The 13,636-nt window shown below is 37.0% G+C and overlaps 1 protein-coding gene across 5 annotated transcripts in view; it reads right to left on the minus strand.

Moving 5' to 3' along the window:
• Positions 1-1,453: 1,453 nt before the first annotated feature.
• LOC106742771 (suppressor of lurcher protein 1-like) overlaps positions 1,454-13,636 on the minus strand; it is a 113,257-nt gene continuing 101,074 nt past the window's right edge. For all 5 annotated transcript variants that reach the window (XM_014616029.1, XM_014616026.1, XM_014616028.1 and 2 more), the window contains 3 exons: positions 12,440-12,647; positions 8,920-9,167; positions 1,454-4,275 (listed from right to left, as the gene is read on the minus strand). In XM_014616029.1, coding sequence (XP_014471515.1) covers positions 4,196-4,275; positions 8,920-9,167; positions 12,440-12,647 — 536 coding nt within the window. In that variant the 3' untranslated portion in view covers positions 1,454-4,195. The remainder of the gene's footprint in view (positions 4,276-8,919; positions 9,168-12,439; positions 12,648-13,636) is intronic.

A 13,636-nucleotide genomic window follows, 5' to 3' on the forward strand; every position in this document is an offset into this window, starting at 1 on the left:
AGTGAGTTTTAGTTCACGCATCACACAGGCATTCTAAGTCCTTTTCCGCAAGTGCACACAGACGCATAAGTCACACCGTATGAGCATACACTTTTTTTTTGCAAAAATCAACTAGAAATTCGGAAGAATTTATCAACATATTATAAACCTATTAAAAAGTACTCACAATAGAGTCTAACGTACACAATGACAGTATTGCTACTTATATTATGTATCTATAGATACACAATTTGATATCGAGTTTGTAGAAGTTCATTTTCATTTCCCACTGGTATTATCTTCCATGCTGATTTTTTCATACGAACGAGAACTTAATCGCTCGTAATCGAGCTTACACTTTTCGATAGACGATCTTATGTAAATACAGTCAGTTGTACTGACGAGCTCCAAGTGTGTGGAGAATTATTAGAAAACGACACTATCTGGTTGTCATAATCGCTGTAATAAGCTCGAGAAAATACGTCGGTTGCCTGTAATTCGTTATACTTCTCCTTTGAGATCATTTTTTGAACGAGTGGACGTAAGTTTCTTGACAGAGAACTTGGAATCAACGTGAACCCCATTGCGAGTATGTTCAGCCAAATTTTTGCATGAATCGGACTTGCTTTCTCGTTTTTCAAATTATGCCTTCTCACCGTCGAGTAAATATTCGTACGACGATTTGTACTCTAACGAGCAAGATTTCCGCCGTATCTCTGCTCATATGTCAGTAGCTGAACGATGTCAATTTTGAAATGGGACGTTTCTGAGCTCGGTTCGATATACATGCACAGTGCATGAGGATCTGCAAGTTTAATTGTCAAAGCAAACTCGTACCTGTTTCGCTAATGTTGTATCAAGTTTCAGTTTATGCATTAATTATCTAATCGATTTTACAATATATAAACAGAGTGTCTCGACGTTACATTGATTGCTTTCGCTAGATCACTGAATCTGCTTTATGAATAGTTAAGAGTGATCCCATCATACATAGACAATGGATACCGAGTTATTTAATATCAAGACTTAATATAGAGATAACTCAATAACTAAATTTTTCGATTAATTTTAAGTGGAATTTACCTTAACAAAAATTTAATTCACCGTTTAATTATCAATATAATAAAAAATGTGTAATTGTCGACGAATTAAAGAAGCTCGTTAATTTATCGTTTGATGAAATTAACGAAAAATTGCACGAAGAAATTAATGTGTCAAAGAGTCCGTTGAGAAATCTGCTTTAACAAGGAAAGAAAGATAATATCGAGTATCTTATGAACATAAAAGGGAAACTTTATATTGTACGATAATAAATTCTAGAGCAAAAACTTCAATTCCCATTGTTGATACAAATATTGTAATTAATCGGTGGTTCGACAACATGGAGTCGACATTTGTATAAATTTATTATGCTCCACTTTGGCTTACACACACACACGCGCACGCACGCACGCACGCACGCATGCACGCATGCACGCACACACACACACACGCACGCACGCACGCACGCACACACGTTGTAATGAGGATTCGACGAGAAATGAGAAAATTGTTTATGCCAAATGCAATCGATATTCCGCATAGTCATTAAATGCAGGTGTCGAAAGGATTTAGTAGATATCAATATTCACATGATATTGAATAATGCAATATCGATGCGTCCACTAATTCAAAAAATGTTCCCAAAACATTTCTCTATTAATCAGTAGTCCGTAAATTCAGCCGATCACGTATTGCTCATTATCGAAACATTCATCGTCGAAATCGCTCAACCGAACGCACATTTTTAAGAACTGCGCGTTAACCGTTCTCATTATATATCTCATTTAATGAGCCGATTACGTATTCTCACTGAATTCGAAATTCATATTTCGAATTATTATGCCGCAATTTTCCCATATGTTTAACGTTTGCCCGTTAAACCAGGACTCTGACGGTGAAGTCTTAACTATACGCTTCTAAATTCCCGTGAGGCAGTCGGCGATTTAATAATACCTTCGAGACCTAATTATATCGAATACGAGTGTCTGCTTTCGCACGTGATCAGACTTGCCCCTGTCTCTAATTAACTAAGAAAGAACAGGAACATCACAGTCGTAAAGAGGATGTAATAAGTCCATTCGTAGCGTATCCGTGAAGGATCAAATTTCCACTACAGTATAACTTTCGGATGATACTCGGACAGTAACGATAAGATTCGTGAGATAATTCATTTCGCGCGAAACGCGAGCAAAATATATTGCATATCTAACGAATGAAACTAAATTTAAATAGTTACATATAGTATCTTCCTTCCAAGAGTAAGTTGACACACAAATTTTCAGATCAAAATCAAAAGAAATGTCGATAATTAAAGAGTACTTCGCACTCGTTTAAGTCTTAACTTACAATTGACATCGAACAAAGAGGACACTCGCGCGCTCTCTCTCTCTCTCTCTCTCTCTCTCTCTCTTTCTATCTTTTTCTCTCAAAATGAATTCTTCTAACAAAGAAACACTACAAACCTGAACTCCTCGGTTTGGATTAACTTTTGCAAGTGAACTTTTGCAAGAGCACTTTTGCAATTTAAAATGAAAGTTTAATAGCAAGTTAAAGGTGAACAGTGACATAAACAAAAATTCTTTTTCAAGAATTTTCCAAACATTTTCTTTAAAAAAAAAGTGTTTAATATCTGTTTATGTCGCTTTGTAACTTTTAATTTACCATCAAATCTCTAATTCAAACATCTTTCTCTATTTTTCAAGAGTTATAGGAGAGACTTGATTGTTACCGGGTCAAGAAAACAATATTAACTTTATATATATATTTATGCACAAAGAAGTTATTTAATTGTAAACAAAGTCGCGCAAATATAACATCTCATCCCATACCCCAGATCAATTGTCATATGTTTTTTTACGTAGAGAAAACAAGACAAATAGTTTATTTAAACGTGATTTTAATGTTTGATTAAAATTAGTGAGATATTACAATGTAATATATAAAGCTGGTATATATATATATATATATTACATCATAAAAACATAAATCATTTCTTTCTATAAAACTTAAATGCGTCGTTAAACCAATCAAATTTAACATTCGATCAGCGATTAGTGCGTGTGCTTCCACACGCATGTATAAGGAACGTCATAGTTATGTAGAGGTGTCCTAATGCGTGACCAGCTCCACGGATTTGAGTCAATTCACACCAAACGTTCATTTATAATAAAAGAGATTATATTTATAAACAATATTACAATAACGATGAACTAAATACTGGAAAAATGAGCGAAAAGCATATTTTTTACGACTAAAGAGAAATTGTGACTAGTAAAATCTCCTAAAATCAACAAAACGTTAACAATAGAGATGAGAAAAAATTTACTCACGCATCCAATTAAAAAAAAGTGTAAATACCATAAGCGATACTTTGGCTGTAAGCCGTCTCATACATTCGATTAACATAATATAATATAAGCAAGTTATATTATAAAAAGAATATTCTCCTTCATTTATTACATGAGATGTAAGCTTTGTGATTTCTGATCAGTGTGGTTTCCAGATTCGATTTCTCCTACATAAAAAACGCCGTTATTCAAGTATGTATTTTGAATTCTCCTACTTACAAAAGTTTATTCAATCAAAGAGTTTGAGTTTATTGTGTTTCCTTATGAGTTAAGACAGCGCCAACAATATTTTTGCGTTGCTGCTGCTTGAAAGTAAGAACGCTTCTCAGAAGAATGAGCTTTCAACTGTGACTTACCTATGTGACGCCACATTAGCGCCAATTTAGCTGCGCGATCAATTAATCTCGCTTCTGTATTCACGATAATATGGCTCTCTCTCTCTCTCTCTCTCATGCGCTCTCTCTCAACTAATGACACCATCCGTACAGTTGTCGTTTCTTCAGCACACTGCTTAGACAACGTGAAAATATTTTAATGCTAATGTTTGCTTCCGCACAGCGTCGTCGACGTGACACGATCGCGCGAACGGATGAGATAGAATGAAAAAGGATGCGAGGATAAATTTAAAACATTATTTATCTCATGAGGGGGGGGGGATATAATAGACTTCGGACTAACACCCTCCTTTCTCTCCCTCGATAAATTCATTGACGAAGTCATCACTCTCCTCGGTGAGCTGAGCGATTGGTAAATTCTTTGGATGGCTCTCGATCTCGAAGTTGCAGTTCGTTGTAAATTGAGCCAGGATCCATCCGGATGATCGCTTATTAATGTGTCATCCGGCCAGCGAGAAGACGATTCATAAACAGCAGCGGCAGCAATAACAGCAAGGGCGGCGATGTGACACCTTTAATGGGGAAAAAAATACAATTTCACGGTTACTTTGACGCAAACCTGATAATAGCGACGCTTTCGGATCAACTTTTTTTTTTGTCGCAGTCGACCTCGAAGCGTGTCGCGCGTTATCGATCGACTAGCCCAGCTAGAGTACGCAAAGTACGCGCGATAACATGTGTTAATGACGGTATAAATAGTAATATACATATCGTCTGCGTTTTCGCCCATACGTTCTTCTCGCAAGGCTATTATGTGTGAAGGAAAAAGCGAATGGCACGGAAGAAAGGAACGCAACGCACGAAGACGTGATATTATGAAAGCCGTAACATCTCTGCGGCGATTCCTACAATCAATATGAATTGCGCGATCTCTCCTTCGGAGTCGAGCGAGATCGAAAGATCTGCCGACAATCGCAAATAAGAAACGTCGGACGTTGGAGTCTTAGATATAAGTAGAAAAGAGCGTTATTGAGTTCGATATATTGAAATTCGCTATCTTATTTGCATGGATACTTGGAGCAAGCGGACTTTTAGCAGCTACAGATATTATTTGGAGCAAGCGATGTGTAAGAAACAAATGGTTAGTTGTCAAGAAATTAACTTCTATAACACTGATCAGCTGATAAAAAGTTTATCCTTGATCTAAAGTGTTACTTGTAGTTTTTTATAATGCTAATTTTATAATGCTAATCACAAATAAAATAATTAAAATTAAAGCTTAGCTGTAATTTCCGTAATATAATAGATAACAACTAAAAGTAATATCTTCAAAAACATCCTTTTAGAAGTTACTTTTCTACTTTAAAAGTGATATATATAATAGTTCTGCGAAGGTTTGTGAATGAGTCATGCGCTTTAATTTTTTATAGAAAGATAGATATCTCAAGTTCCAATTATTCATTTTAACTATATCTGTGTTTAGAATGTTAAAAACCATCTAATAATGTACTAATTAAAAGGAAGCTTAGTTTTTCTGACAGTATGACACATAAATAATAATTATAATAAATAATAAAGACCAATTCTCTCTCTTTTCATTCGTTATAATATTCTTTATTTCGACCACCAAAATACGCTTGATGACGTACGTATTTAAAGGAAATTTTAATTTTTCTCACAGTACGAAACAAAAATAAAAAATTATAGCAAAAATATATTTTGTTGTTTCGTTTTCATACTTTATATTATTAATTTACAAAAAATTAAAAAATAATCTATATTTTTTGAACTGAAACTAAATAACTTTTTTATTGTCACTTTCTGTCTTTATACATAAACATAAATAGAAAAAATCAAAATTCAAGGATGCAAATTATTGGCCTACTAATTAGTTTATATATAAGCTGGAATATACAATTTACTTTTCGAATCATTTTTAGATTCTCGTTATAACCTAGAACATGAATAAAGGGTTTTATTTAGTCATGTACACTAAAATTACACATAATTCACTAAAATGAAATCTCTCATCCTTCCATTTTCAACGTTCATTATTTATATCATGTTTATTTATCAAACATGACTAATAATAATAACCGCCTTTCAAACTGATATCGGATCCCGCTTACATCGCTTTGTTCATTATGCAATCTCAAGTTAGTTCCTCTAGACAAATATTGCAGTTCGAAGATACAATCTAAAATATTGAGAACATCGTACACAATCTCGCGCCTTGGCGGTCGTATGCAAAACGGAGAGAACAACAAGCGCGTGCTCGCGCGGATATTATCGTTGATTGCCTATAAATACGCATCACATTTGACCGAGTGCTACTTGTCTCGCGATAATAGTGGGAAAATTCTAGTTGACCGCGCACGCCCGGAGCCGCTGTGCCGAAAGTAATTCATATTGTTTGGTTTTGTCGAGTCAATTTCTCGGCGCTCTGTGTATAACGCTTGAAATATAGTTCTACATAATTACGTGGCAGCGATGGTGGCAATGGTGCTCAGAATAATCGCGAGCTATACGGTCGGCCAACGAAATCACACCATCAATGTATTATTAGCGAAATTTTGTTTCGGCGGGAACGGCAGGATAATAAGAAACAACGCGAAAATACGCTTGGTTTCAAAACAGTTTTAATAATTTTCTTCTTCCACTTCGATGCACAGTTCGGAACGATATCCCATGGAGTTATTTTTGAATAATTTCCCAAAAATAGACTTTCTCAAAATGGACATCGTTTGGTTTTCAAACTGGATCGAAAAAAAAAAAATGTTGAAACTCCATTGGAACCAAGTGTATATTCACGTGTTTGCACGAACGGTTTAAACACGTTTTCTTCGACACGCTTTGGGCAGCTGACGTTAAACGGGGGAATTTGTTTCTGAGTAATTCTAATAAAATTGAACGTCAAATGAAATACGTCAGTCGCAAAAGTTTTTAAATATAATGAGCAGAATAAGATGAGTTAATTTTTATTTTTCACTAAATTAAAAGTCATCAAAAATTTAACTGAATTAAAAGTTAAGTTAGATTTAAGTGAACAGTTATTAATTTTTTAACTTAACGGCCTTCAGCCGATTAACTAGTTAATTACTCAAGACTGATAATGAGAAATGTTCTTCTGCAAACGAGTGTATATATAGCCGCGCAATTCGCGCAACGATTATTATTATTTAAATCACGCAATTTTGTCGAGTTCACGCACTTTTTTCCCCGCCCCACAATTGTTACCACTCTAAAACGGCGTTTAAAGCGACCGAACGCTCGAAGATGTATTTCGAGCTATTAAGCGCAGCGGCACCGGCTACTCGGCCATTGGGCGTGCAACAATGCTCCAAGTTGTAACAAAAGTTTCACGAATCCGAGGCATTCGACCCCGTTTGCCGGCGCGAACGAGTGAATAACGGGTTTCTCTCCGCGCAATTCGATTTGACAGAACGGGCTAAAGTACACCGCCTTAATTCATTCTGCCTGCTACCTTTTCCAGGCCGCTCCTATCCATTTACGCTGCTGCGCGCGTGACTTTTCGCCTTCCTGGGTGCGGAAGAACGAGAATGCGAATGAACGGATCTCCGTGCAATTCAGAATAGATCTTTCTACAGAGTTTTTGCCCGCCTCCTGTCGGGCTTTTCTTTATGTTCAAAAGACTCAATTATTTTCCAGAATGTCCGTTCGTGTATCTCCTCCTTTTTTTCTCTTTTTCTTGGCTGTGCGCGCGCACGTGGGAAGGCAATTCAAGAGCGGAGAGAAATAACTGTCATGGAAATTGTTAGGAAGACGTTTAAATAGCTGAGACATAATAATCATAACGTGACCATACCTGTCTACGAAGTGTGTAAGTTGAAGCTGTTAAAAGAAACGAGACTCTGTTCAGTTAAATTTCAGAGACCACATTAATTTTAGAAATTGTTACACTTCAAAGATCATGTTAACTCCAGGATCCAGTTAAACTCGATACATTGTATTTTTAAGCCATATATATAGTATGTTATAGTCTGTTCTTTTTCAATGATGTATTGTTTTTGCTTTTCTATGTTTCGTAAAAATATGACATCTTTATTCGATATATATATCTTATATATCTCTTTTGTTCACTTCAATCCGTTCTACGACCTCACGAAGTTTGTCTCCGTTGATCTGGGATATCCTGTATGTATACAGAGTGAATACGAGTAAGTGTTCCAACTTTTTACCGAGTGATATTAGATATTGACGGCAATTGTAATTGATTGAACGGCGTGAAGATGACCTACGCGCGTTTGCATATCAACATTTTCAGTTATAAATTATTAATATTATATGTATTGTATATTTATTATAGTTATTCATTTATAAAAATATTAGTTACCCAAAAGATGGCAGAAGGTTGTAGAAAATGAGGAAAAATATTTTGAAGATTGATTTGTAGTCATTTGTAGTATTATATAATAAACAAATAAATTAAAAATGGAGACGTTTGCATATACCTAATATATATATATATATATATATATATATATATATATATATATAATATTTTTCTGGATTCACTAGATTTATATGATATCAATCATTAAAACGAATATTCACGTAGGAATGAGTAGAGAAGTAGATAAAAATATAATTCACTCTTCGCAAATACCAATGGAATATAATGAACATTTCGTTCGCTAGAAACCACGATGTACCCTGTTATAGTTATGTAACTTTATATATCACAGCTCACATTTTTCCATTTTCAATATCCATTGTAAATGATTGTATTACAGATTTAACGGAAAGCGAGCGAAACGCATGAAGGTGAACTTTTTAAAATTCGGCTATACGAGCTATACGGCTTATGCAATTCGGTATATCAAAATATTTTATTGAATTTGGTGTCGCGTATTGCCATTTTTCAACGATAATGCTTATATTTCGTATCTTCTGTAACCGTCGGATGGTCAAGAGATGCGTCATTTGAACGGATTTAAATAAATTAAAATAAATAATAAACAGCAAATTTCATCCATTTGCCCGGCATATCTAGCACGGTAAATAGTAAGAGACTTCATTACAGGATAGGATTTTCTAGTCGCGTAAAGCGCATTTCCGTTTTTATCCTGTCAGTCCTGTAACTTACAATAGCGTTGCAACTAATTTCAAAAAAGGCCAGAAGCTACTTGTAGGTAACGGTAGCAACACCGTGATATAATTAATTAACTAATTTCATGAGAAGAGAAAAGCCTCACCATGCCATGCCGATCCGCTGCTCACAGGTATCTTCATCGTATAATTTTCTTCTTCGTCCAAGAACACGTAGCTGGCATTAAAGCCCGTAGCGTCGAGGCGATCGTTACTCTTGAACGTTACGCGAAAGAACTTTCTATCGCTGTAAACGTCAAATTCTTTCAGTTGACCGCAATGCCTCGAGTACTTTCGGTCTCTCGCCATGTAGTTGGAAAATTCAACATAATCGCTGGCTGATACAGCTTCACACCTAGAAAATTCCACATTCGTTAACGACTGAACCTTTGTTTCATCGGTGCTTTTATTTCATTGACGATTCGTTTGATTAGTCGATCGCAGACACTCGATATTAGCATGTAATATTATAAATGATACTCCGCACAATTACGCAAGAAACGCGTGTAATTCGTCGATTCTAAATATGGCCGTCAACAATATTAAGCGCTCAGATATACCCTAGCAATATGAAGATATATATAATGGGGCAAGTAAAGGAAAGTTATATACTCAATTAAAAAGAGGAAAACGTATTTGCTTTGTAATCTCAATACCTATATCAGATAAATAATACTTTATTGTAAGCGGGCATATGGATACGTGAACTTTAATTGGACATACGATTTTTATCAGTTTTACACACATTTTGCGCGCTTCATATTTATTTTCCATATTTTTATGCTCCCAATCCTATAATTATAAGAATAATAATAAAAACTGATATTTTCCGATAAAACGTGTATATTTATATTGTATATTACAGAAAGCTTTCCAATTGTTTTCCAATCTTTCCTGGTAACAAATATATTACGCGAATTGCACCTTCAGATTAAATAAAATATCGGAATAAAATATAGGAACTGACTTTACCAAAATACATCAAGTAAAATAAATATATCGATTCGGGATTAGTTAAAGTTTGGGTAGTTAAACGACTCACTTAACTTTTCCTGCAAGCTTTGACGGCTTAAAAAACTTTGCTGGTCGTGCATTTCATTAAGAAAGTTAAATGTTTCCGTCATCCATTATCTCTCGAGAAGTTTGCGTCAGTGAGATTTGGTTCTTACATATTCGCATAAAATCAAAATTTCGGCAAACTATACTGGCTCTGTATATATTTAAATTTACAAAGATTGCGCAGTTAAACAGGCGATTCTGCATTCAACAAGCTATTCCTCGCGATTCTACATTCTTCCGTAAAGTAGCTCCTTACGATATATATAGTGTATTGATACATATATATATTCCTCGATGAAAAATGGAGTAGTAAAAAGCTGCAATATCTATTTCTTGGAGAAATATCGATAAAATCGCGATGACTTTTCTTAATGGTCTTTCTCGGCTACCTTTCAGTCATAAATTGTATTCATAATTTTCTCTCCGCCATAAATAAATAATCCCATAAATAATCTAATCTCGGTTTTCCTATCATTCGCAACGTTATAATAAAAATATTCTGCCCTCGCTTAAAAGAATTTTAAGAAAAAAGTATTTACAGTCAATTTGTAAACTTTTACATTTAAAATTCACTCAAAATGATTCTGCGCAAAAATTTTTACAGCTTGTTAATTTTCACAATTTTTTTAACTTGTTAATTTTTACAAAATTTCTGTTATTCCGCATAAATTCCGAACGAGCAATGCGCAATGACCCGTAGTAAATTGCCAGTCATGTAATAGCGCCAACTAGCCGGAACCACAAAATATATATGCGGGGCAACGTAACGACAGCCTATTATCATTTCGTCGAGCATAATTAAGAACGAGAGAACGAAGTGTTGTTGCCCAGTGAGATGAATAGAGGCGATAAATAAGATTTATTTCGCGGCCGCGGCCGCCCGTCGTCGTACCCGAGGAGACAAACAATGTATCCTCTCGAAAAGAAATATTGATGCGTGAGCGATGAGGGCTATTATCCGGAGAGGAAAATATATATCGTGGATGGAGCGCGACGCAAGGCCACGCGCGCTAGTTGGCTCAATGACATAAGTGGCAATTCAGGTGACAGATCATCATCTCTCCGGCGCTTTCTCGCGCGCGCGCGCACGTCTACCTACGCGAGAACTGTTTACCGGTGGTCAGATTTACGGCCGAGTATGCATCTTTTTCCGTGCGGCGTGTCGACGGCAGTGAAATGCATCTGCGAGTAGCACCGAGGGCGTACTTCGTCCAATCGAACTCTCATTCCGTCGCGCGCGCGCCAAGGATATTTACGATTACCGTTTTCCGAAGTAGCGCCGAGGGAAAATCTTCCCAAGGCCGGCTGCGGCCACGATAAATAGCCACGCGCGGACCGCACGCGTACAACGATGCCGGCCCCTGACGATGTCAAATTATTAATTTATAAAAGCGAGCACACCGTCGCGGGACGAACCAGCGGGATTCTCCCTGTTGCGCGCGCGTTGCATTTCTTCGTCGCGATGCGCCGCGTTGCGGCACCGTGTGCGACAAACGAGCGCGCCACGTTGTTATAAAATTCGACAGAAATTGGCGAAACATGATTAATTAGCGGCTTCCGGTAATGAACGTAGCGTTACGTTGCCGCCGGAATATTGATGGTCCTGCGATTTAATACGACCCAATTAGGAGCAGCTATCGTATGACCCCGACACACTGTCCCTGCCCGTTTCCTCTCTCACCCGCGGCCGTTCTTCAACTATCTCCCCCTATGTTCCCCCTCATTTTGCACGCGTATCCGATTCTCTCTCTCTCTCTCTCTCCGCTGCGTCTATTTCCAGCATACGCGACTTAGTTACGTTTTTCCTAAAGCTGCAGCGTGTCGTATTTCCCGTTATATCGAGTAATAGGCAATAGGCGCTCGTTAATAACAATCTATAGTACAGATGACATGTAATTGCCTCTGTTTCTCGAACACCAGCCGCAAAACCTTCATCGGGGCTTCCTTCGTGTTCCAATAAGTAGCCGAGAACGCAATTTGATATAACGAGCCGTCCAACTCCCGCGAGAGTCCAGAATTGAGCCGGGCAATCTATTCACCTTCGCGGAAAGATTTCAAATTCGCTCGAAAGCAATCCTGACTGTCGTATCTATTCAGTTTCGACAACAGATGAGGACAGGTTTCTAGTATGGTCAATGCTGACATCGGGAAATACAAAAGCAACGAGTGGACTTTCCGATTCAACGGGAATAGCTGTTTACGCGATTGATCCAATTCAGTTTATTTCACGGTACTTAAAATCTATGCGGACGTGTCCGTCGTTAAGTATTATTCATGATATTTTTGTTCGTACAGTTATCGCTGTTCTATTTAATCTCTTTCTCCCGTTATATGAATATCGCATTACGTCACGTTCATGCTAATTAATTTCCGTTTCATTTCTCATTATCATATTTTTCACACGAACCGTTTGCAGTCATATTTGAGGATAGTGCGGGTAACACCTCCGCGAATCTCGCAGAAATTTTTTGTAATTTCAAAGTCGTTATTTAAATTCGGCCCTGCCGGACTATCGCGTTAAACCTTACGAAGGCAGCACATAAGGATTTGCTCGTTTATTCAACTTACGGTAACACTCCCTCGACGTCGAAGAAGTGGAAATGAAGGTGAACCCGCTCGTTAAGCTGACCATTGAAGAAGTAGTGGCACTCCGTGTTACGAGGATACAGCCCGGGGTAGTTCGGCGACGCGAACGTACCGTTGCGGGTCTCGTTGCTGTTGAAAACAAAGGCACACGGATATTTCTCTTCCTGCCGTCCTGTCGTTATACCGAAGTCTGAAACGGTAAAACGATTCGTAAGTGTGCGGAAGGTAAACGCCAGAAAGCATTTTTTTCTCATTCGAGTTGTGATATTATTACTTATTGTTTCGACAAATTCGATTCGATTATTCTGATGTAAAATCATTATTTCTTATCAAGTAGAAAATGAGAGAGATGGAGAGAGAGAGAGAGAAAGAGAGAGAGAGAGATAAGGCGTTTATTGGCATTTCTAAGGCGAGCCCTCTAAGAGGACTTAACGCAAAGATATTATAATATTATAATAGATCAGAGAAGGTAATAATATACATAAAAAAAGGAAAGAAAAGAGAAAATCGATGAATATCATATAGGATGATAGATTACACTCGATTTGGGTCTGACATCAATTTGTAGTCGATCGAGTACGCAGCCAAGAGAAGAATCTGTTTCTAAAAATATTTAAAGACTCAGTGCTTCTGATTTCTACTGGTAGTGAATCCTAGAGGTTTATAACAGTGTGTTGGAAGGAGCATTTCAGTGTCGAAGTCCGACACCTTGAAATAGTAAAAAGAGAGCGCTGCGTGCGCGTGGACACTCGGTAATTTAAAGGCTGGAAAAAGCAACACATCAGTAGACAGAATGTATTTGAATTTAAGAAGTGGCATGACATCAGAATATTTCCAAGCTGTAGGAAAAGATAAGGACTAGAGAAACTGGTCGAAAATATTGAAAATAACAGGGAAGATGACAGGAAGACTATTAGATCACGACTAGCATTATCAGGACCATACGTATTAGAATCTATAGAGTCAACATGACTTTACGGTGTGACGTGAGCAAAAAAGAAATTTTCAAGATTAAAACCTAGAGAAGTAGTCACCTAAACGGAGAAAACAGAAACTACATGTGAGAGAAATTGTAAAAATTAGCAGGTTAAAGGGGTTGTGCAAATTGGCAAACTGTAAAAATGTTTGCGTAGACGAAGAGGGAAAGAAAGAGAAGAGGATGAGGGAGAAAGGTAGAAA

Source organism: Dinoponera quadriceps, unplaced genomic scaffold, assembly GCF_001313825.1.
Source record: "Dinoponera quadriceps isolate SergipeBrazil2010 unplaced genomic scaffold, ASM131382v1 scaffold589, whole genome shotgun sequence".
Taxonomy (NCBI): Eukaryota; Metazoa; Arthropoda; class Insecta; order Hymenoptera; family Formicidae; genus Dinoponera; species Dinoponera quadriceps.